At 53.2% G+C, this 24,574-nt stretch overlaps 1 protein-coding gene across 2 annotated transcripts in view; it reads left to right on the top strand.

The window, feature by feature from the left end:
* CHCHD6 (coiled-coil-helix-coiled-coil-helix domain containing 6) overlaps window positions 1-24,574 on the top strand; it is a 135,972-nt gene that overhangs the window by 98,173 nt on the left and 13,225 nt on the right. For both annotated transcript variants that reach the window (XM_029051978.1, XM_029051977.1), the window contains exon 5: window positions 3,294-3,364. In XM_029051978.1, coding sequence (XP_028907811.1) covers window positions 3,294-3,364 — 71 coding nt within the window. The remainder of the gene's footprint in view (window positions 1-3,293; window positions 3,365-24,574) is intronic.

The raw sequence follows: 24,574 nt of genomic DNA, 5'->3' as shown, positions 1-24,574 counted from the left end.
GGGGGAGTCCCGTACAGTATGGGGCTCCAGGACACCCAGCTGTGGGCTTACGCCGGCGAGTCGTGTCCGACCCATAGCGACACCGTGGACGCATCTCTCCCAGAACGCCCCATCTCCACCTGCAGTCGTTCTGGGAGAAATATGGAAGCGGTTTACCATCGCCGCCTTCCAAACCCGAGTCTCCGCCCTCGACTCTCTCCCGTGCCGCTGCTGCCCAGCGTGAGTTTTGACTTGTAGCAGATTGCCTAACGCTCTCTAGCCACTGCCCGAGCAGGGATTGGAACGGATGCGCCTCTGCTCGACTCTCCCTCCCGTAGTCGAGGCTGGTAGAGTACCGGAAACTCTCCCGGTGTGACCCTGAGAGATGCCAGGACACCTTAGGCGTGGGTAAACAGGCTAGACAGGAGGTAAGTGGAGTCACCACCAAACCACTGTTCAGAGCCACTTTATTGAGGACTGTGATTGACTGTGAGCTCGTTGTACGCAGGCAGCGTGTCTGTTGATTGTTGTAGTGTACTTTCCCAGTTGCGCGGTGCAGGGCTCTGCGCACAGTAAGCGCTCGATAAATATGATGGAATGAATCGACAGTTACCCCTTTCTTTCTTCTTTTCTCCACCCACTCTTCCCTCCTAGCTGGGGTCAAGCCCAGAAACCAACATTCCTGAGACCTTGGTGGGCGGGGGGAGGGGGGAAGGAAGCACTGCAAGTGATCCGGAAAAGTCCGTATGGGTAAGAATGAGGGAAGCTCACAGGAATGATAAAATAAGAATGCGCGGGGCCGACTGGGTCACAGAACGTTTCAGTTTGAAGTTAGAGTAAGACCATGTACTTTCAGAAACCTGGCAAATGGACTACCCATTGCCATCCCCAGCGAGTCTGAACGAAAGCTCTGTGGGGCAGGAGGGGAATCTCAGAGCAGTGCATACCACGAGTCCCCGAGATATTAATAGCGCTAGCCTATATTAATACAAACCAGACCCGACTAAACTTCGCTGTCAGTGGCGTCCCCTTAAAATGTGAGGGATAAATAAGACCACTGTTGTGATCCTACATGTAGTGAGCACTCGCTATGTGCCAAGCACTGTGCTAAGTGCAGTAGAGGCCGTCCCGCACGGGGTTCACAGTCTTAGGGGGCAGGAGAGCAGGTATCTCACTCTCGTTTTCCAGATAAAGAAACAAGGCACAGAGAAGTTGCGACCTGCCCTAGGTCACGCAGCAGGCAGGTGGCAGAGTTAGGACGAGGGCTCAGGGCTCCTGACGCTCAGGTCTGTGACCTTTCCACCAGGCCGTGGTGCCTCCTTGCTAGGGAAGGCACCTGTCGTACGATATATATTGTACAGGTGAATCGAGCGACGCCGTAGACGCTGCTGGAATTGTAAGCGGTGGGGTTGGAACCTTTGCTCGCTAAAGGATTTCCTTTGAAGATCACCTCTGAAAAGTGACTCTCGACCGGGTGGTGAATCTGGCAGGAGAGAGAAGATAGATATATCTACGTATGCCTCCCTCCTCGTACCCCTCACTCGCACGCTCACCCAAAATAAAATGGCAGTAGTTCACGCTGTTTTCTCGTCCTTTTACGTGAGATCATCTCATGAGTCAGATGAACCCGAAGAAAGCCCTTTCGGCCTCCCACCCCGTGCGGCTGAGAGGAGGGCGGGTCAGCCTGTACTGACAAAGTTGATCAAGCTGTACCGATCGCCTTGGATTTTAAATTGAAGAGGAGTCCATTCTGACAGTAGCGTATTCCTGAATCACATCGGCTCTGCTAACCGACCGACTCTCCAGGTGGGGATAGAGACACGGGCGTGCAGCCCTGCCATCCGGAGCCTGGGGGACCCACAGCCCAGTTCCGGGGAAGGGACTGAGGGGAATTCTATCCCTCCTATCTAGAAAGGCGGCAACCTGGCCTAGTGGATAAAACACGGGCCTGGGAGCCAAAGGACCTGGGTTCTAACCCCGGCTCTGCCACCTGCCTGCTCTGTGACCTTGGGCAAGGCACTTCTCTGTGCCTCAGTTTCCTTGACTGTCAAATGGAGAGTCAGTACCCGTTCCCCCTCCTTTCTGGACCGTGAGCCCCATGCGGGACAGGACCTGTGTCCAACTGGATTTGCTCGTATCCACCCCAGCGCTTATTACAGTGCTCAGAACAGTGTCTGGCAGGGAGTATTCACTTAACAAACGCCATCATTATTATTATAGTGCCTGGCACATAGGAAGTGCTTAACAAATTCCGTCATTTTTACCATCGTTATTAAATTAAAGTTGGACACAGTCCATGTCCCAAACGGGGCTCCCAGGTCTTATCCCCATTTTACAGAGGAGGTAACTGAGGCCCAGAGAGGTTGAGTGACTTGACCGAGGCCCCCAAAGCAGACAAGTGACAAAGCCACTCCCAGGCCCGTGCACTGTCCACTAAACCACACTGCTTCTCAATACAGTAGCACCTCTGTTGTTCCCTCCCCAGGGCTTAGTAGAGAGGCAGCATGGCCTAGCGGCAAGGGCACGGGCATGGGAGTCGGAGGACGTGGGTTCCAATCCCAGCTCTGCCACTTGCCTGCTGTGTGGCCTTGCCCAAGGCACTTCACTCCCCCGTGCCTCAGTTCCCTCCTCCGTAAAATGGAGATTAAGACTGGGAGCCCCGTGTGGGACAGGGACCCTGTCCGACCCGATTACCCCGTACGTACCCCAGCGCGTAGAAGGGCGCTTGGCACACGGTAAGCGCTTAACAGATACCATCGGTATTATTAGCAGTGCAGTGCTCGGCACACAGTAAGAGCTCAGTCCGTACCAGCGGTTGGCTGGGGGTTGGGAAAGAAGTGTGATGTGGTTGTCCACCGCTGGTGCCCCAGCCCTGCCCCCTTTCTGTCCCTAGGTTTGAGCTCTTGAGCAATTAGTTTTATCAATGGTTCTGGCTTGAGTGTACGCTTTCACCCAGCACATTGCCAGATGAGAAATGAGCACCTGCAGTTTGGGAGCCGGTTGTTTCTTGGAGTGGGGTAGGAGGCCGAGAACTCCAATTTTGTCTTTTTTGCTGCTGATTTATCCACCTGTGTTTATCTCTTTTTTTTCTTTTTTTTTTTTTAACTCCGACATATTAATCCATTTATGTCTGGATGCCTCTTCTGTTTAAATTGTAAGCCCCCCAACCGGGACAGGGGTCATGCCTTGAATTTCTTCGGTGTTCTCTCCAAGGTTGCCCGCTCGGGTCTCTGCTCCAGTAGGCGCACAACCGATCCTGGTGGTGGTGACGGTCGTGATGATGATGTTGACCGGTTACGTTTGTTCCCTTTTAGAATGCCGAGATCTACAAGTTATCGTCACAACAGTTCCACGAAGCAGCAACTCAGGCGGAGAGCTCAATTAAGTAAGGAATTCCCTTTTATTCTCTGTGAGACTTGGCCCGTGTCTACGAACGTATCCACACGAGTATGTAACACGACCTCCTCCTGCTCAGTTCCAATTGTCTGTGAGAATGCGGCAAACACTTGGTCATGCCGCTTGCTCTCTTTGAAAGTGAGACAGCGAGTGGCCGCCTCTGGTTGACTAAATAAGTCATTTAGTCGTCCTACGATCATCCCATTGACGGATTGTGAAAGTGGGATCAAATCCGAGCCACGGAGGTGTGTGCGGGCGGGGAGGGCGCGGGGTACGTCGTCATCAAAGTACTTATCGAGTACCCACCGGTACACGGCGCAGAGCATGGAAGGACTGGGGGATCCGGGGCGTGTGAGGTGTGTGCCGGCCTGCGACGTCCCTCACAGCTCCTGCGGTTCACGGGAGAATCCCGGTCCTCGGTCGGTGAGGGTCACTGTCTCGGTAAGGATAACGCAGGGGAAGAGGGTGACTCGACGGCGGCGGAGTGGCCAAATTTTGTGTAACAGGGAAAATAACACAAAGGGGTTGGGGTAATGAAGACCGTGTCAAAATAACTCTTGATGAATGGCAGTTGAGGGGACCCGGGAGGGGCTCCGAACAGATGCAATCAATCGCTTGGGGCCCTAGGGTGTTGCCAGGCCAATTTGATGGCCGATCATTTGGAGAAGGAAAAGCGTGTCCCAGACATTTGGGCCGCATCAATGGTTTTGTTGGGGAAGGAGCACATTGGTGGTTTTAGATATATTAAAGGTGTGGGTGGGGGCCGGCGGGGGGAGAACGAGAGCGCTCTTGACAGCCGTCGTCCGGCTTAGTTTAACTTCAAGTCGCGGCACAATAATAGGACAGAATCGCCAAAGAGAATTTCCAAATAGCTTGACGGTGAAGAGACCAGAAAATACCAAGGCCCGGGGGCTTTTTTATTTTGCTTTGCTTCGGTTGGTAGATAGAGGCAGTTGCTGTGGTACGTGGGGAAGCGCGTGACAACATCCGACAGAATTTTGTTCTCCGCGATTTCCCGGTGAGCCACCGCAAGGTGACTGTGGCCTAAGTGCGGGACCTCAAACAGAGGGTGATGGTTAAGGCCAGGGCTAAAATTCCCCTCTAGTCCTAGAAGAATCCCCCCGATGTTCCGAAGGGACCGCAGAACTCCGGCCCGGACGCCACGTTTGCCTTGGGTTTGGAAGAATCTCAGCCAGGGCACGCGGGGAAAGAAATAATCTGAATCACAGATTCGACAGGAGGGAGAGAATTGGAAAGCAGTTGCATCAGAGAGACCTTGGGGTGACAGCGGGCAGTAAATTAAGTACAAGGTTGCGATGGGATGTGATAGCTTTTGGGGGAAAAAAAAAAAAAAAAACCAAACAGACCCCAAAGCCCACTTTATTGTTAGCGGAGGCTACAGCGGCATCACCTCCCGGCATGTCTGGAGTCTCACCTGGATGCCGTATTGGTTCAGTCGTATTTATCGAGCGCTTCCTGTGCGCAAAGCATTGTACTAAGCACGTGGCAGGGTGCGCCGCAACAACAAACTGACTTATCCCCTGCCCACAACAGGCTCACAGTCTCTATCGGCCCCTTGTCCCCCCATTACCTGAAAGCGAGGGGCGGGGGTGGGCGGCGGGTGCGGTGGAGAGAGGTGTCAGTCAAAGGAAGGAGCCCCAAAGTGGTTTATGAAGGAAAAGGGAAAAGATTGCACAACTTAATAAAGCAGCACCAAGGCGATCCCACACTCCCATTCGGTGTGGATTGCAGAGAACCACACACCGCATCGCCTCTGGGAGCCTCAGATGGGCCTCTTGAGGCCGTTCCATCTCTGATGCATGAGATCTGGGGCCCCACGGACCATCGACAGCTGAACGCGTCAAGCGGGGAGAGAAATCCTACAACGGAATTCAAAGCCGACGGCACTGGAAGAACTCCGGCGGAGGGACCGTTTTCATTTACGTATCGGGGAAAACTCCTTGACTGGGAGATTTATTGGATTAACTAATGATTGTAAATTGCTCGGTAAGTGCTGTATAAATGCCAACTGGTGGCAGCGGCAATATTGTAGGATTTGCTTCCAAGCTAGCGGAACATACATCATTCGGAAACGTTTTCGAGTCCAGAGGTAGTCTCCTAGAGGGCATGGACCAATCCTCTGTGCTGTATGTTCTTGGGAGCGAGGGGAACCTAGCACACGATGGGGGCTCAACCGACGGCGAATGGTGATGCCGACTGGAAGGAGCGCTATTAGAAAGCATCCGCAGGTAGGGCCGTCCTGACCTAGGCTCACTGGGCCAGACCAGACGTCTCTGACTTGCTCTGCTGTCGATCTGCCCCCAGAGTAACGCGGGATCCTAAGACGTTCACCCAGAAAAACGCGGGCCGGCGCTTCTGGATCATGACCAAAATAGGAGGCGGGACAGATGGAGGGGTGGGAGTGGGGGGTTGTTGGTTGTGAAAAAGGAGGAGCTGGAGAGGTCTGACCAGAAACAGTTGCCATGGGATCAGCAAGCAGAACCATCCTGCGCTCCGGCTGCGGTCGCGGTTTAGTGGAAGAGTCCCCAGCTTCCCAGGGTTTGCGTCCTTTCCTGGTGGCGATTCTCCTCCCCCTGCCCCCCCCCCCCCTCCCCCACTTACAGCTCTTCCCCCACCTCACCCCCCCGTCTTGGCTCTCTTCCCGTAAGCAGCGTGGCTCAGTGGAAGGAGCCCGGGCTTGGGAGTCAGAGGTCACGGGTTCTAATCCCGCTCCGCCGCTTGTCAGCTGTGTGACTTGGGGCAAGTCACCTCACTTCTCGGTGCCTCGGTTACCTCAACTGGAAAATGGGGATCAAGACCGTGAGCCCCGAGTGGGGCAACCTGATAACCTCGTATCTATCCCAGCGCTTAGAACGGTGCTTAGCACGTAGCAAGCGCTTAACAAATGCCATCATCATCAAGTGCTAATGCGGGAAAGCCGGAGGCCCTACTCTGAGTCTGGCCCACGGTGACCGTCCCGGGACCTGGGAGACCCGGAGTTCGGGGATCTTCACCCGGAAAATTGTGTCGACTAGTTGAGGAGAAATCTGAGGATATTCTAAAGGAGAAGACCTGGAGCCCAGGAGACTTCATTTTTTTACGGTAGCCCGCCTATTTTTGACGAGGACCTTCCGAGGTCTTTCCGTCAATCAGTCGATCGGTGGTATTGAGGGCTTACTATGCGCAGAGCGCTGCACTAAGCGCTTGGGAGAGTACGGTTGATCGGAATTAGCAGACACGTTCCCTGCCCGTGTAAAGTTTCGCGGTCTTCCCCCGGGGACCGGCGTCCTTCTCTCTTCGTCAAGAAGCTCTTGTAAGTTACTGGCCCCAGACAGCTGATACTCACAGAGGTTTAAAACAATCCAGATGGGGAGGACTGTGGTTCACCATTTCATTTAGATTATGGAGTGGTGGATAGAGCACTGGCCTGGGAGTCGGAAAGTTATGGGTCCTAATCCCGGCTCTGCCACTTACCTGCTGTGTGACCTTAGGCAAATCACTTCACTTCTCTGGGCCTCCGTTACCACATCAGTAAAATGGGGATGGAGACTGTGAGCCCCACTTGGGACAGGGGACTGTGTCCAACCCGATTTGCTCATGTTCCTCCCAGCGCTTAAAACAGTTCCTGGCACATAGTAAGCGCTTAAGAAATACCATAACAGTTATTGTTATTGTCAGTAATGTGCTCCAAGGACAGAGACACCTCCCATCTCTGAGTCCTCGGGCCTTTCTAGAAGATTTGCTCCCTGGAGGGAGTTCTCCAGAGAGCCAGAGAAGCCAGGCAGAGTCTGGCAGTCCGTCAGCAGCTTCCCTCTTCCAAAAAAACAGTTCTGCCAGGAAGGTGTGGTTGGGTCCTAGAGGGGACAGTGATTTCCCGTCCTTCCGCGGGAGCGCCAGGGCGCGGTGCGGACCGAAGTCCCACCGAAAGACCCCCGGGAGACGATCCACGGGGGAGCCAAGGGCGTGAGGCCTCGGAGCATCTCTGGCCCAAACTTGGGAGCAGGAGCAATGCTCCCTAATTTTCATTCTGGGAAGAGGGAATATTCAGAGCCCCAGGAGGGGAGCTGAGGGACCTGCTACTCTGAGCAGCCTCAGTGACCCCTCACGATCCCTTCTAGCACTAGTCTCTTTTTTTTTATTATTATTATTTTACATTTCTTACTATAGTACACTCCTTGAGGGCAGGGATCACGTCTACCCACTCTACTGCACTGTCCTCTCCCGAGGACTTGGTCCGGCTCTCTGCCCCCCGATCAGTGCTCAAGCAATACGGCTGACTGATCAATGAGTATAACATAGCAACAGAGGAAGCCTTCCCTGACTAAGCTCTCGTTTCCTATTTTCTCTCCCTACTGCCTCACCCAAGCGTCACTCTCCCGGCCGCCTCCTGCCCCCGCTCCCCCCCCCCCCCCCCCCCAGCCACCCCCCGGAATCTGTGTCCCTCATCCATATACTCAGTTGCTTCCCTCGGTGGTGATGTTGTCTCTTGCTGTCGAGTCGTGCCTGACCCATAGCGACGCCTTGGACGCATGTCTCCTAGAACACCCCACCTCCATCTGAGGATCCTGGTAGCGTTATCCGTAGAGTTTTCTGGGTAAAAATGCAGAAGTAGTTTACGGTTGCCCCCTTCAACGCAGTAAACGAGTCTCTGAACTCGACCCTCTCCCCTGCCCCTGCTGCCCGGCACGGGTGAGTTTTGACTCGTAGCAGATGGCCTTCCACTCGCTAGCCACTGGCCAAGCTAGGAATGGAATGGGCGGGCCTCTGCTTGACTCTTCCTCCCGCAGTCGAGACCGAGTCAGGTGAGACCCTGAGAGGGATGCTCCCCTTACCTGTCATCTATTTTAATGTCTGCCTCCCCGGTTGGGCCGTAAGCTCCTTCTTCATTCATTGGATCGTATTTATTGAGTGCTTACCGTGTGCAGAGCGCTGTACTGAGCGCTCGGGGGAGTTTAATGCAACAATGAACAGACGCGTTCCCCACCTACAATGAGTTTACAGTCTTGGGGGCGGGGGAGACGGACACCGTCGTAAAGAAATGACAGATTTGTACGTAAGTGCTGTTGGATTGGGAGAGGGGAAGAGCAAAGGGAGCAAGGCAGGGTGATGGAGAAGGGAGCGGGAGAAGGAGAAGAGGAAAGGGGGGCTCAGGGAAGCCCCCTCGGAGGAAACATGCTTTTACTAAGGCTTTGAAGGGGAGGAGAGTAATTGTCGGGTTTGAGGAGGGAGGGTGTTCTAAGCCAGAGGCAGGATGTGGGCGAGGGGTCGGTGGTGAGATAGACGAGATGGAGGCACAGTGAGAAGGAGAGCATTAGAGGAGCAAAGCCTGCGGGGAACCTTGCCTACCATTCAATCATATTTGTTGAGCGTTTACTGTGTGCAGAGCACTGTACTAAGCACTTGGAACGTACAATTCAGCAACAGATAGAGACAGTCCCTGCCCCACAATTGTAGCGAACTCTCCCAAGCGGCTAGTACAACGTTCGGCACTTGATGATAATAATGATGGTATTTGTTAAGCGCTTACTATGTGCCAAGCGCTGTTCTAAGCGCCGGGGTAGATACAAGGTAATCGCATTGTCCCACGTGGGGCTCACAGTTTTCACCCCCATTTCACAGATGAGGTAATTGAGCCACAGAGAAGTTAAGCGACTTGTCCGAAGCCACGCGGTTGATAAGTTGGGAAGCGGCGTGGCTCAGTGGAAAGAGCCTGGGCTTCGGAGTCGGAGGTCACGGGTTCGACTCCCGGCTCTGCCACTTGTCAGCTGTGCGACCGTGGGCGGGTCACTCGACTTCTCTGTGCCTCAGTTACCTCATCTGTAAAATGCGGATGAGGATCGTGAGCCTCACGTGGGACAACCTGATTCCCCTGTGTCTACCCCAGCGCTTGGAGCAGTGCTCGGCACATAGTAAGCGCTTAACAAATACCAACATCATCGTCATCGTTATTATCGTAAGTGGCGGAGCCGGGATTAGAACCTCCGACCTCTGACTCCCGAGCCCGTGCTATTTCCACCGAGCTACGCTGCTTCTCTATAAATACCACCGGCCGGCCGGTCGATCGGTTGCCTGATGAATTCCGGACAGAGGGCAGACACCTGAACCTTCAGGGAGGAAATCTCCCGGAGAGGGCCGAGGACTTAGAGATGGGCGGCGTCTCTGTCCCTGGAGCGCGTCAACTGCCCTAAACGAAACGGTGAGCCCCGGTCCTCCCCATCTGGATTGTCTTAACCTCTTTGAGGATCAGCTGTCTGGGGCCGGTAACCTTTCTTGTCGAGAAGGAGAGGGGAGCGCTGGTCCCCGGGGGAAGACTGGGAGCCTGTTCTGGGCAGGGAACGTGTCTGCTAATTCTGTTGTATTGCACTCTGCCGAACGCTTAGTGCAGTGATCTGCACGCAGTAGCTGTACTGAGAAACAGCATAGCCTAGCGGATAGAGCGCAGGCCTGGGAATCGGAAGGGCCTGGGTTCTAATTCCGGGACCACTCGTTCTTGGGTAAGGAGAGCAGGGCTGATCTTCATTCGCACAACTCTAATAATGTTGGTATTTGTTAAACGCTCACTATGTGCCGAGCACCGTTCTAAGCGCTGGGGTAGGCACAGGGGAAGCAGGTGGTCCCACGTGGGGCTCACGGTCTTAATCCCCATTTTACAGATGAGGCGACTGAGGCACGGAGAAGTGAAGTGACTCGCCCACAGTCCCCCAGCTGCCAAGTGGCAGAGCCGGGATTCGAACCCATGACCCCTGACTCCAAAGCCCGTGCCCTTTCCACTGAGCCGCGCTGCTTCTCGACTTTGAGACGACCCCTCTGTTGCGGATGGGAGAACAGGCCTAGAGAGAGAATGGCAGTCAGCGACACGGGCAGCCAATTTTGACGTTGGCAGACGGTCCTCCTCTCATGGGGCGATAGTGGTCCGGCCAGGGCCGAAGAGTGAAGTGCAACGGGGGCAAGGGTCGGGTTAATCAGAGAGGAAAGGGAACTGCAGAAAGTCGAGGCGGGGCTTTGGACGGTCGGGGCCCGGCCCCTTCCGGGATCACCACTGACCGCCAATCAGGAGTAACGGCACTCGGACGGAAGCACAGGTCGGTAGCGGGACCTGTCAACCTCACGAATGATTCTGTTTATTTGCTGTTGTTTTAATGAGCTGTTCATCCCCTCGATTCTATTTATCGCTAGTGCTCTCGTCTGTCCGTCTCCCCCGATTAGACTGGAAGCCCGTCAGTGGGCGGGGACTGTCTCTATCTGCTACCGATTTGTGCATCCCAAGCGCTTAGTACAGTGCTCTGCACATAGTAAGCGCTCGATAAATACGATTGAATTGAATGAATGGTACTTGTTGAGCGCTGATTCATTCATTCAGTCGTACTTCTTGAGCGCCGACTGTGTGCAGAGCGCTTATTATGTGCCGAGCACTGTTCTGAGGCCCGGGGTAGATGCGGATTAGTCAGTGGGACACGGTCCCCGTCCCACACGGGGCTCACGCTCTAAGTAGGAGGGAGTGGGATTCAATTCCCATTTTACAAGTGAGGAAAAGGAGGCGCAGAGAAATTAAGCCACCTGCCCGTGGTCACGTTTGGGCAGAGCGGGATTAGAACCCAGGTCCCCTGACTGCCAGATCTGTGCTCTTCCCACTAGGCCACGCTGCTAAACTCCAGACAGAGATTTAAATAATTTACACTGGGGCAATTTTCTGAATTTTTGACAGAATAATAATAATCGTGGTATTTAAGTGCTTACTACGCGCCAGGCACTGCACTAAGCGCTCTTGCGCTCCACGTAATCAGACCATCCAGCCACATGATGCTCAGGTCATTCAACTGTTTTTCCCGAGGGCCCTCAGTCATGCCATCTGTGGCAACTTCTAGATTCCCCTCGGGTGGGGAGGGGCGTCCCATAAAACCAGGAGACCCATCCCTCAGGGTGTGCAGCTCCTGTCCAACGCGCTTATCTGCTTAGCTTCTGTGTGAGCTTGGGCAAGTCACTTGACTTCTCTGCGCCTCGGTTACCTGATCCGTAAAACGGGGATTAAATCCTCCTCCCTCCGATTTAGACCGTGAGCCCCGCCTGGGATAGGTCCTGTGTCCAACCTGGTAATCTCCGGCGCTTAGAACAGCGCTTGACACATAGTAAGCGCTTAACAATCACCGTAAACAGCGACTCCCTGCAACCTCTCCTCTCCCAAACGAGAGCACAGAGAGCGGCGATCTCTTCCCTCCCTTCCTTTTCTCCTGCCCTCCCTCTCTCCTGCCCTCGCTCCCGATCTTTGCCCCCGCCCCCCGGCTCCCTCTTTCTCTTCTTGCCTCCCCGTCCCAGTGCTCTGCCTCTGATTGTCCTGGATGACATCCACCTTCCGGTCTGCTGATTGGCTCTGTGAGCCTCTGATTGCTGGGATGCTCTCGACTTGGAGACGGTCCATTCTTTCCGCCCCCCCCCCCCCCCCCCCCACCTTTTGAAAGTCGGAAGTGCTGCCGGCTTGGAGAGTGGTCTGCCTAGATTTTTATTCTACTCGCCACCAACAGCGCTTAGTACAGCGCCTGTCACAGAGTAAGCGCTTAACAGATACCACAATTATTATTATTATTACATCTCCACTGCTCTTTGCCCTCCCTGTGTTAACACTGGGGGGCGAAGGGAGGGTGACCCAGCACCCTTTCTCCCCTCTCCACGTTCCCTGCCTAGCAGTCACCGTCCACAAAGGTAAATGAAGAGGGCAACGCTCCCCAGCCTCTCTGCATCCTTTTCTTGGTGCTCAGAGATCCATGACTCAGGCTGGGTTTAGAGAAGACAACTTGTTAATCCCCTCCCCACGACAGGGAATAAAATAGCATTTCATTCCAAGCTCTATTAATGCGCTCGCTCCGGGGATAAAGCAGGAGTCCCGAAAGGCAGTGGCCGTGGTTTTTCCCTTTTGTGCCGCCTTTGTCTTCTTTTGAGTGTTACATTTAGATTAGCTTCTGGGGATTAAATGTTATTACAGTCGTGGAATCTTTTTTTTTTCTTCTTTTTTTTTAAATCGGCAAAGAGGTTACAGCTTAACACCGACGTCTCTTTGGATTTATCTTCCAAAGTGCTTCCGTCTTCCTACAGCCCTCTCTTTCGTATTTTTCCTATTTATTTTGTTGGCTGTCCATTTATTCCCCTCCTAGGAGGGAGAAAAGCCATTTCTCCAGGGGCGACAGGAGGGGAGATGTCGGCCACTGTGCTGGTGACCTCTTTGTGGGTGTTGGGGATTCTGGAGGGATGGCGGGGAGGGGAGCGGTTGGTGACTCTCTGTGTGTGTGCGTGTGTGTGTGCGCGCGCGTTTGTGTGAGCGTGCGCACGCTGGTGCGACGCTCGAGCACGCACATGTTGTTCCTCTGAAAAGGGTAACGCGGCAGAGGGGGATTTAGGAAGTCGTTCAAAGATAAAATGGCTCTGGAGCCAAATCATTTCCCTCAGATCTCATTATGAGCTGTTAAGCCCGTTTGCCCTCTCAAGCTGCTCAGAGAGGACCCCTTTGGCATCACCTGCCCCAGAGAGAGACTGCCACTCTCGATGACAGTTTTAAGGGCTGGCAACTACTCCAGTCCCAGTAGTGGTCAGCCCGCTCTCCAGAAGTTATTCTCCCAGGGAGCTCTGCCCCACGCGCAACCTTCCGTCGAAGAACGTTCGATTTAATGAGCTGGAGTTCTGTAAATTTAACGGAGACACCTAGCCAAAACCTGACAAACGGTAAATATTCCCCAGGCTCTTGCCTCGCGGGGAGAACGGGCCGATCTCAACGCGGGCTCGGAACTTGTAGGACGTACTTCCCGTCGCTGTGTGCCTTACCCACGGGGTTCGGGCGTCCGTATTCTCCGGGGGATGAAATGGAGTTGTGGGGAGGAATTTCTGGCCAGAATGGTTAAGCTGCCCGTCTCCCTCCCCTGGAAAATGGAAGGTCCGTCTTTCTTCGGCGACCGAAAGTGGCGATTGGGCGCCCGAGTGCGCGTGGCCTCCGGATTGTTTAAATGGGCAGCGAGGCGCGGGCATTAAGCGACGGCGGGAAACCTTAAGGTTTGTGCGTCTGAACTCCGGCTTCGCTACCCACTCACCGAATGAACTTGGGTGAGTGAACTCACTGCCTCAGTTCTCCGGTCCGTTTTGCGACGTGACCGTGCTCACCGAGCGCGTGATCGCGGTGGACTTGATCCGACAGTCAGCTGCTCACTTTGAGGGGCGACCCGATTATCTTGTGCCTACACCAGTGCTCAAGTCCGTAGCCGAGCGCTCAATAAATACCACCGTCGTCATCGTCGTCATTATTGTCGTCGTTTGGCCCTTTTGGGCCAGGATTGGCCGGAAGAAGTCGGAGCCCTTCCCCAACCCGGGCGGTTTATTTCCGTCTCGCTCATGGGCTCAAACTCATCAATAAGCAGCAGCTGCCTTGATTCGGCTCCTTGAGTTTCTCTAGCCTCTTGCGGCTCTTAACCAGGTTCTCCCACAGATTCTACTGGAGGAGGAACTCGCTGGAGATGAGACCTCGGAGTTGCCCGGGAGCTCTGGCCGAAAGGACGCCTCACTCGAACGCGCCCGGGGGGTGGGGGGGGGGGGGGTGGGGGGAGATGGGGTGTGCCGGGGAGGAGGCTAGACTTGGGTGCCAAGTCACCAGCCTTCGCAGAGCCAAAGCGCCCGCGAAACCACTTGTGAGCAGTTGTTAATTAGCCACCCGAGGCGGAGCCGAGGTGACACTCCTAACAATCTGGTCATTGGTTCCGTAACAACTCATTTCCCGAGCAGTGTTGCTGTTTCGAACCGCAGTTGTACGTCCACGTGCCGAGCTGTGTGTTCCGCACAAATGATGAGAATGACGGTATTCGTTAGTGCTTACTACGGGTCAGGCACTGTTCTGAGAGCTGGCGTAGATACAAGTTAATTGGGTTGAACACCGTCTCTGTCCCACGTCTAAGAAGGAAGGAGAACACGTATCGGAGCCCTCTTTTACAGTTGAGGAAACTGAGGCCCAGAGAAGTCAAGTGACTTGCCCAAGGTCACACAGCTGGCAAGGGGCAGCCATGGGATTAGAACTCAGGTCCCCCCGCCTCCCCAGCCCAGGCTCTTTTCATTAGTCCACGCTGCTTTTCACACACGGACGATCTTTTTTGGGCGGGGGGGGGGGGGGTTTCTTTTGAAGGGAGGGACAGGGTGGTCTGTTGTCCCCAAAGGGTGAGGATGGATGGGGAGATGGTGAGTGTCCGGGGCTGGGGGAAGACGAAATCCCAAATAGGGATGGACTGGGCCTTTTCCGCAGTTTCCCCTCTCCTCCGGCAGTGCAGTGCAAGTGCCGTGGTGCCACCAATAACGATAGTCATAATGGCGGTATTCGCGAAGCACCCTTTCTGCCCTGAACACCGGGGCGGAGACAAGGTCATCGGGGCAAACACAGTCCCTGTCCTACCCGGGGCTCGCGGTCTAAGGGGGGGGGGGGGGGAACGGGGATTGCATCCCCACTTAATGGATGGGGGAAACTCGGGCCCAGAGAGGTTGAGTGCCCCGCCGAAGGTCACAGAGCAGGCGAGTGGTAGACCCGCGAGTAGAATTGGGAAGCGAAGGCGAATGGGGTCAGGGTGGGGCAAGGGGCCGGGACTAAGGCGGCAGGACTTGTGCGCTCCTAAAGTCTCACTCCTGTTGACCAGGAATAGGGTCCGGGGGATGGGCTGCTGGTGGCAGGGACCGGCGTTTCTCTTCCCTTGTTTTCCCCCTGCCTGCCTCCCCCACCATTCATCTCCACCACGTCCAGTTTCCCCCCACTGCCGCCGTCCGCCCACGCGGGGTCAGAGGGAGGCTGTCGGCGGGAGCCAGGACGATGAGGCTGTGGGGTCGGAGGAGTTACGAGCGCAGCCCTCGGGGGGCCGGGGGCCTGTGGCCAACCCCACGTCTGTCACACCCTCTGCGTGGCGTTTGAACTGTAGAATGATTGAAACCTGGCACTTGTCAGAGCACACCGTTCAAAGCCTCCAGCCTGGGAAGTCGTGGGGTCCGGAAGCGAGAGGGTCACTTGCGGCTTGCGGGGGCCAACCGGCAGGGATCTGAGGCCGTGAGATTTGGCTGCCCGCCCTTCCCGTGACCCGGTGCTGGTGTCACGATGCGGTCCCGCGTGTGAAGTCGTCACCTTGGACGTCTCACTCCCGCCTGTCCGCCCCCGCCCTCCCAACTGCGGACAGGGAGCGGTCTCCGGCGGCGTGGTCGGCCCCACGGCGTGCTCCCCTCCTCCTCTGCTCCGCACCCCCCGGCCCCGAATCCGCCTTGGATTCACCCTGGCGACTTCTGGACTTGAAGTGGCCGGGGCCGAGTCCCCTTCGGCCACCGGCTCCCGACCGGAAGCGAAACCTGGCCCGGGCGAGGGTGGGCAGGGTGGCGGATGGGGGCCCCCCGCTCTGCCTCGACCCTCGCTGCCCACCCGCTCCCGCCCGTTCCTTCTCTTCGCCATCCACCCTACGTTATTTTACCTCCTCCCCCACCGGGTGTCTAAATCAAAGTAGTTAGCCAAAAAACCTTGCGGCAGGGATATTCGTATCTTAAGGAACCGGGGGAAGATCATGAAACGCGTATGGCCGCCGGGAGGGCGCAGTGTCAGAGTTGGGTGGCGGGGACCCGGTGTACGCACGGCAACTATCTTGACTAATCGGCAAGAGCCGTCTCCACGGGTCGCGTGAATTGATTCCTCCCTAGAAGCTTGCTTGGGAAGGGCTTTGGGATTCTCCCTGGAGAACGGAGGCTTACTGAAGCAGTGTGACTTAGTGGATAGAGCATGGGCCTGGGAGTCAGAGGGTCCTGGGTTCTAATCCCGGCTCCGCCGCTTGTCTGCCGTGTGACCTTGGGCAAATCACTTCACTTCTCTGGGCCTCAGTTCCCTCATCTGGAAAATGGGGATTAAGACTGTGAGCCCCATTGTGGGATGGGGACTATGTCCAACCCAATTACCTCGTATCTACCCCAGTGCTCAGTAAAGTGCTTAGCACGTAGTAAGCGCTCAACACATACCGCAGTTATTCTTGTCATTAGAGTTAGATGAGAAAATGTCAGGTCCTGTATCAGCAGTAAGGCACAGTGACCTAAGAGTGATAACTGTGGTATTGGTCCAGCGCTTACGGCGTGCCAGGCATTGTTCTAAGCGCTGGGGTAGTTTGAGGATGATCGGGTCGGCCGCGGTCCCTGTCCCACGCGGGGCTTGCTGTCTTAATCCTGTTTTACGGATGGGGGAACCGAGGCACGGAGAAATGAAGTGACTTGTCCAAGGTCACCCAGCAGACAAGTGGCAGAGCTAGGCCTAGGGAGAAGCCATGTGGCCCAGTGGGAAGAGAGGGACCTGGGGGGTCAGGGGACCTGAGTTCTAATTTTGACTCTGCCGCTTGGTTGCCGGTGACCTTGGTTGGGCAAGTCACTTCACTTCTCTGGGCCTCGGTTTCCTCCTCTGTAAAATGGGGTTTCAGTGCCTGGTCTCTCCCCGCACTGAGATTATGAATCCCACGTGGGACAGGGACTGGCTCCACCCCTTTGATCTTGTACCAATCCCGTATTTAGTGCACATAAGACGTCCCTTATGAATACCATCAGTATTATAGTCTTTCCAGTCTTTGAAGAAGCACAGAATCCTGAATTCAAGGCCAGCCACAACAATTTCTAACTGCGAAAGAAGATTGAAACTCCTTTGTTTCAGAATCCTTCTGACTGGAGCATAAGCTCCAGTTTCACCTGGGGTCTATGGCATATCCGTGATCCAGAACCATTCTGTAATCATTTGAGCTTTTTAACTCACTTCCAAACTTCCCGTGGTGATAAAACTTAGCCAGTCGATGCCTCGTGGTCTCAGGGCTCCCTCTTTCCCTCAGAAGGTTGCTGACTCGATCCCTTCTGGTTTGAGCCAAATCAAATCTGGGGTCGTCCAAAGTGGTTTTTCTGTGACGCTTAGTTGCCTGCTCTTCATCTGTGGCCATTGGCAGCGTTGGTGATAAATGACCAGTGACAGATGTTTTCCTGGGGTTCCCACACACTTTACCCGCAGCTAAAGCAATCGCAGCACGCTAACCTTTGTACGCCTCAGTAAAAGCAGCCGAGGTGTATAGGCAAGTCTGGGTGCTAGAAATGTCAGAAAGGAGCCCTTTCCAACACCACCCTAATGTAGCTTCAGAACAGCCCTTCTCTGGCCGACGTATCCCGGGGCAAAGATCAACCCCCGGTCCCCCTCTTGCTTACGCCGGTGGAAAGGTTTCTTGGGGAACAGCGTGGCCTAGTGGAAAGGGCACGGGAGTCAGAGGACCCGGATTCCAATCCTGGCTCCGCCACTTGTCCGCCGTGTGACCTTGGGCAATTCACTTGACTTCTCCGTGTCTCAGTGTCCTCAACAGTTTCCTCGATCCGTGTTCTCCCTCCCACTGAGCCTGTGAGCCCCATGTGGGACAGGGACTGGTTCTGACCTGATTATCTCGTATCTACACCGGCACTTAGAACGGTGCTTGACCAAAGTAAGCGCTTAACAGATTCACCAACTGTTATTCTAGTTCCAGTTTAGTTTTTAGTTTTAGTGTTTCTGATGGTTTATTGTGAAGGGCTTACTATGTGCCGGGCACTGTACTAAGTATTCGGGCAGAGACAAGCTTATCGGGTTGGACAAAGTCTGTGCCGCCCGTGCGGCTCATAGTCTTAATCCCCACTTTACAGATGAGGCGACTGAGGCATAGGGAAGTGCTGTGACTTGTCCGAGGTCACACAGCAGACGAGTGGCAGAAGTGGAATTAGAAGTCGGGTCCTTCCGACGCTCAGGTCCATTCTCTATTCACTAATAATAATGTTGTTGGTATTTGTTAAGCGCTTACTATGTGCGGAGCACTGTTCTCAGCGCTGGGGGGGGGGGGGATACAGGGTAATACAGGGTGATCAGGTTGTCCCACGTGAGGCTCACAGTTAATCCCCATTTTACAGATGAGGTAACTGAGGCACAGAGAAGGGAAGTGACTTGCCCAACGTCACACAGCTGACAAGTGGCAGAGCCGGGAGTCGAACCCATGACCTCTGACTCCGAAGCCCAGGCTCTTTCCACTGAGCCGTGCTGCTCCTCTTTCATGTTCAAAACAGTTTTTTATAGCTGCCATCCTGCCTGCTTCCAATTTAGTTCCACTCTGTTTACCAATTCCAATTTATAGATTTATTTCCTCCATATTTCCAGAGGCAGCTCTGTGGTCTTGGAGGGAGTAACAGGTGGAATCACTGGATTTAAGATTCCCATTTGAGTTACTGGAGTTTTAGACTCATCCTCGAGGTCAGCGGGGCGTGGTGGATAGAGCACAGGCCCGGGAGACGGAAGGTCACGGGTGCGCCGCCACGTGTCTGCTGTGCGGCCTTGGCAAGTCACGTCACTTCTCTGTGCCTCAGTTACCTCAAAATGGGGATTAAGACTGAATCCATGCGGGACAGGGACTGCGTCCAGCTCGAATTGCTCGTATCCACCCCCATCGCTTTAGTTCAGTGCCTGGCACAAAGTAAGCGCTTAACCAATACCGCGGTTGTTTTCGAAGGCGCTTGTCATCGACCTGACTGCTGCTAACAACTAAGAGGAGCACTGTGTTCACTGGAGTGGGGCTACAGAAAGGAGGCTCACATCCTCCCCGCCTCCAATCTCTTACCCTTGGCATTATCCGTGAATCCTCCCTCTCTTTCCACCCCCAGTCAGTTTTTCACCAAATCTTGTTGGTTCTTCCTCTTCGGCATCTCTAGAATCCCACCCTTTCCTTTCCATTTGTCATATCCTGGCTCAATTACATCATCAGCCCCTTTGCGGACCTCCCTGCTTCAAGTCAGTCAGTCAGTCAGTCGTATTTTTTGAGGGCTTACTGTGTGCGGAGCACTGTGCTAAGCACTTGGGAGAGTACAATATAGCGATATAATGGACACATTCTCTGCCCATAATGAGCTTACAGTCTAGAGGGAGAGAGAGATGGACATTCATGACTTCACTTTGCTGCCCAGATTATCCTTCTCCAGAAATGCTCTGGGCATGTCACCCCCCTCCTCAAAAATCTCCAGTGGTTGCCTGTCAACCTTCGTATGAAGCAAAAACTCCTCACTCTTGGCTTCAAAGTTCTCCATCCCCTTGCCCTCTCCTACCTCACCTCCCTTCTCTCCTTCTACAGCCCAGCCCGCACATTCCGCTCCTCTGCCGCTAACCTCCTCACTGTGCCTCGTTCTCGCCCGTCCCGCCGTCGACCCCTGGCCCGCGTCCTACCTCTGGCCTGGAATGCCCTCCCTCCTTACACCCACCAAACTGGCTCACTCCCCCCCTTCAAAACCCTACTGAAAGCTCACCTCCTCCAGGAGGCCTTCCCAGACTGAGTCCCCCTTTTCCTCTGATCCTCCTCCTCTCCCCATCGCCCCTACTCCCTCCCTCTGCTCTGCCCCTCTCCCCGCCCCACAGCACTTCTCTATATATGTACATATTATTCTATTTATTTTATTAGTGATGTATATATATATATATAATTCTGTTTATTTTGTTGCTACTGATGCCTTGTTTGGTTTGGTTTTGTTGTCTGTCTCCCCCCTTCTAGACTGTGAGCCCGTTGTTGGGTAGGATTGTCTCCATCTGCTGCCGAATTGTACTTTCCAAGCGCTTAGTACGGTGGTCTGCACACAGTAAGTGCCCAATAAATACAATCGAATGAATGACTGAGTAAATTACAGTTATGTACATAAGTGCTGGGGGAAAGGGGATGCAGAAGGGAGTTGAAGAAAAGGAAAAGAGGGATTAGTCAGGGAAGGCCTCTTGGAGGAGATGTGCTTTCAGTAAGGCTTTGAAGGGGGGAGAGTAATCGTCTGAGGAGGGAGGAGGTGGGAGGGTGTTCCAGTCTATACCTCATTCCACTGCCCGAATCATTTTCCCAAAACATCGTTCTACTCGTCACCTCACTCCTCAAAAACCTCCAGTGGTTGTCCATTCCTCTCTTCATCAAGGAGAAACTGCTGACCCACGGTTCTGAGGTGCTCAATCAGGTCTTTTCCTGCTACTTTGCCTTGGACTCTGAGTCACGAGGAGGCTGAAATTCAGTTCCTCTTAGCTGCAGCACCCTGCTGATTTGGGGATTGTTTTTGCGTGTGTCTTTTAGGTTGTTTTAGCGTTTTACTGTTTCATCACTCCTTATGTGTCCGTTACCAGTCCCTTCTCCCGTTTATATTCTCAAATCGTGAGTCCCTTGAGTGCCTGGGACTGTGTCTAATTCCCACCTCTGAAAACTTTCCTAACACCTAGTACGGTACGCTGCACACAGCGATTATTATTATTATTAAGTGTCGTCAAGTCGTTTCTGATTCACGGCAACTCCATGGATATACTTTCTCCAGAACGTCCTGTCCTCTGCCATAATCGGCCACCTTTCTGATGGTCCTCCCGTTATCGTCGTTATGGTCTCTATCCGTCTAGTTGCCGGTCTGCCTCTTCCACGTTTTCCCTGGACTTTTCCTAGCATTAGTGTCTTCTTCAGAGAATTAGTCCTCCTGATTATGTGCCCAAAATATGCCGAGTCGAGTCATTTGGCCTTCCAAAGACCACTTTGGTTTAATTTGCTCCAAAATCCATTTGTTTGTTTTTCGGGCAGTCCACGGTATCCGCAAAACCCTTCTTCAACAGCGCGCGGTAAGCAACCGTGGTATTGCTATTAGGACTAATTCTAATCATTTCTCCACCGTGTTTTCCTCTCCATTTTCCTCTCCACCGTCTCTCAACCTGTGTCCCCTAAGCGGCTAGCACTTACGTATATGTCTTTCAGTTCTGTTGCTTCTCCTTACTTGTACTGTAGATTGTAAGCTCCTTGAGGGCAGGGTTCATGTCTGGCTCTATTGCACTCCCCCAACTGTTTAGTACAGAGTAAGCGCTCAGTAAATCCAATTGTGTCTTATGTTCCTTCTCACCTAAGCCCTCTGTCATTCTCACCAAGCACAAAGCTGCAATTTAAAAAAGTGTGATAGTGTGACAGCTAGGCACCCAACTGCAACCAGAAACATCATTTACCGGCCCGGGAATTAGGGGGCCCGGCGTCTAATCCCGGCTCTGCCCCTTGTCTGTGACGAGACACTTAAACTTCTCTGTGCCTCAGTTACCTCACCTGTAAAATGGGGAATAAGGCCGTGAGCCCCGCGTGGGACAGGAACTGTGTCCAACCCATTTATCGCGTCTCTACCGACGCGCCCGGCACATAGTAAGCACGTAACAAATACCATCAGAAAGAGGAGCTGCCGTCGGGAAGACGAGGCTCTAGCTTGACAAACTCCGGAAGGGAGGATGCGATTGTGAGGGGGCGGGCTTTGAGTGTACTTTCCAGTCGCCGAGGAAGCAGTGCTGTTGATTTCTGTGTTGCAGGAGCTGTTTTCTCCATGTTAGGTAGGTACACAATCACACAACACTTCCTACGAGCGGAATCGGGATCCCTTGGCTCAGAGCCTGTCCCGGTCTCTGGGCTCATTTTTGTGGCAATACTGGCTAGGGTAGAGCCGGTGTTGCCTTGGCTTTGAACTCAGGTTTCCAAGGAGGCTGTTCCAAGGAGTTCCACTGTGAGCACCAGGGAGTTTTGGAGGTCTGAAGAGCAGTGGAGGTTGGCAGGGGATTTGCGGTGCCAGAGAAAAATTGGAGGGGTTGTTGACCGGGGGGACTGGTCAGTTGATCCATTCGGAACTGAAAGGTTGATGCTGAGTAAGCAGGGATGAGTAGCCCTTAGGGGTTGAAGGTTTGTTATCTATGGCTGTCAAGGAACTTTGATAAACAAACCACACCCTTTCAGAGTGGGTAAACGTTTGCTGTTCTTGAAGATAATTCCTCAATCAGGGGTTGACAGGGGAAGGACCTTGGTTGTCAAGGTTGGAATCCTGCTGGCCCTTAGAAGTGCAGAGTGTTGTGCACCCCATGGGTGTTGGATACATTTTTGTGGTCTGACCGGGACCCTCAAGGGGAGGGGAGAGCTAAGGTTGTTCCCTGGATTCTTTCCTGAGCCTCTCATCGCAGTGGCCCGACTGTCTATTTTCAAGCCCGTCTGAGGTGACTCTGCATGGCATAATCCGAAGAAGCATCAGCAAGGGATCAAGAGCAATTCTGTATCCTGTCGGTTTGCTGGGAAGGTGTAGGAGCCGCCACCGTTAGACTGGAAGCTTCCTTCACGACGAGGGAAGCAGCGTGGCCTAGTGGATAGAGCACGGGCCTGAGAGTCGGAAGGACTTGGATGCTAATCCCAGCTCTGCCACTCTTCTGCTGGGTGACCTTGGGCAAGTCACTTCACTTCTCTGTGCCTCGGTTTCCTCATCTGTAAAATGGGGAGTAAGACTGTGAGCCCTATGCGGGACAGGGACTGTGTCCAGCCTGATAAACTTGTATCTACCCCAGCGCTTAGAACAGTGCCTGGCACATAATAAGCACTTAACAAATATCGTTATTATTATTGTTGTCATTCTGGACAGGCCTCTGTCGAGCGCTTCCTTGGCTGTCCTCCTCAGTGCTCATTTTTACGTTCTGCACTCAAACGCTACAATTGTCTGATGGAATAGTTGACCTCAGTGCAGGGGTGGAGAGCCGGGGGGAGTCGATGGAACTCCCAGCCACCTAAATGAACTGCCTTCTACTATTTTTATTTTGAATTCTCCTCGCAAGGGAGTCAGAGTTAGATGAACTCAGTGGAAGTTGGCAGGTTATGAAGGCCAATTAACTGCTCTTGTGTCCAATTAGGCCAGGGGTGGGAAATCCAATCTCATCTGAACTTTTGGTGACATCGGACACATTGAAAAACCCCATCTCAGTGATAGGAAGCTGAAAAAAATGGAGCACTATGTCAGATAATAAAGGATAAAATCCAAACAATGTCACAGATTCCCCTATCTCTTTTAAGACAGTTATCAAAATAGCAAGTGGCTGGGGCAAGGTGATAATTGTTTCTAATGGTCTGTAAATATAGGGGCTAGCCTGTATGTCAAGTAGGGGTTTTTAAAAAAAAAAAAAAAAAAAAAACTGAAGTAATTAGCACTTGATTCTGCCTTTTGTCTCTCTAGGCCATGTGTTTTCTTGTGTACAGTTTTGAAGGAGGATGTCTAACCCTGGAAACTCAAGCAGCTGCAGCCAGGGCTTGGCCCTTGGGCAGAGAAAAGTCTCTCTCTTTCCCTCCCACCATGGAAATTCTTTCCCAGTCTCTGGGGAAAGAAAGGAAGTCAGCTTCTTGTCATCATTGGGCCACACTCCCCCTCCCTTTTCTCCAAGCCTTGATTTCCCCTTTTGGTTTGGGGAGAGGCAAATCCTGAGGGGAGAGCAAAGAGCAGGGGTGATGGAATTCAAATGAGAGGTTTCCCGCCCTGGTCTGTGCTGCGTCAACCCGCAGTTTCTCCTCTTTCTGTTATCGTGTCTTCTCCAAGAAGTAAACTTCCAAGGGCTGGATCCTGATCCGAAGGTGGGGAGGAAGCAGGAGGAGGAAGAGGGAAAGCTGTATATCGTTTTTTACAGTTTGCTTGTGATATCTCAGTGGGTTAACACTTTGCCTCGAGGCAGAGGAGCAATTGTGAAAGGGTAAATGGATTGATAGAGCATGGTACTGATGAATGGGCTTTGCATTTGAATTCCATCCAGTTTGTTATCCCTGGCCTAGTTTCCCTAGCTGTAAAAATAACAAATCTCATGTGTAAAGCCCTTGAGAAACTAGAGTTAACTAATAAAAATTATCTTGTCTCTTGAATTTGAATAGCACTTTCTTGGTTACCTGAGGGTATGATATGACATTGTAGCTTGTCCAAAGAGCAGCTGCAATCTGCCTCTTGCCCCTGCATTGGCCTGACCCCAGGAGCTCCCACAGTTTTCTGAAGGAGCCTCTGTGAGTCTAACCTTTCCCCTCAAGTCCAGGTGGGAGGAGGTGTCCTCTCCCAAGCGCTTAGCACAGTGCTCTGCAAACAGTAAGTACTCAGTAAATGCCACTGATTGACTGACTGACTGAAGAGACACTCTGCAATTCTAGTCTACTGAGCTTGGCTGCAGCGATGGGACAGGTGTTCTCAGGGTCCGGGCAGCTGGTAAATTGGCAGTATTATTATTATTATATTTAAGTGTGTCCAACCCAGTTAGCTTGAATCTACCCAAGTGCTCATTACAGTGCCTGGCACATCGTAAGCATTTAACAGTTGCCATTTTTAAAAATGCCATTACTTGCATCAGCAAGTAATCCCG

Source organism: Ornithorhynchus anatinus, chromosome X1 (genome assembly GCF_004115215.2).
Source record: "Ornithorhynchus anatinus isolate Pmale09 chromosome X1, mOrnAna1.pri.v4, whole genome shotgun sequence".
NCBI lineage: Eukaryota > Metazoa > Chordata > Mammalia > Monotremata > Ornithorhynchidae > Ornithorhynchus > Ornithorhynchus anatinus.
Note: the sequence above shows the minus strand (reverse complement) of the source record. Positions and strands in the feature narration are given on the sequence as shown.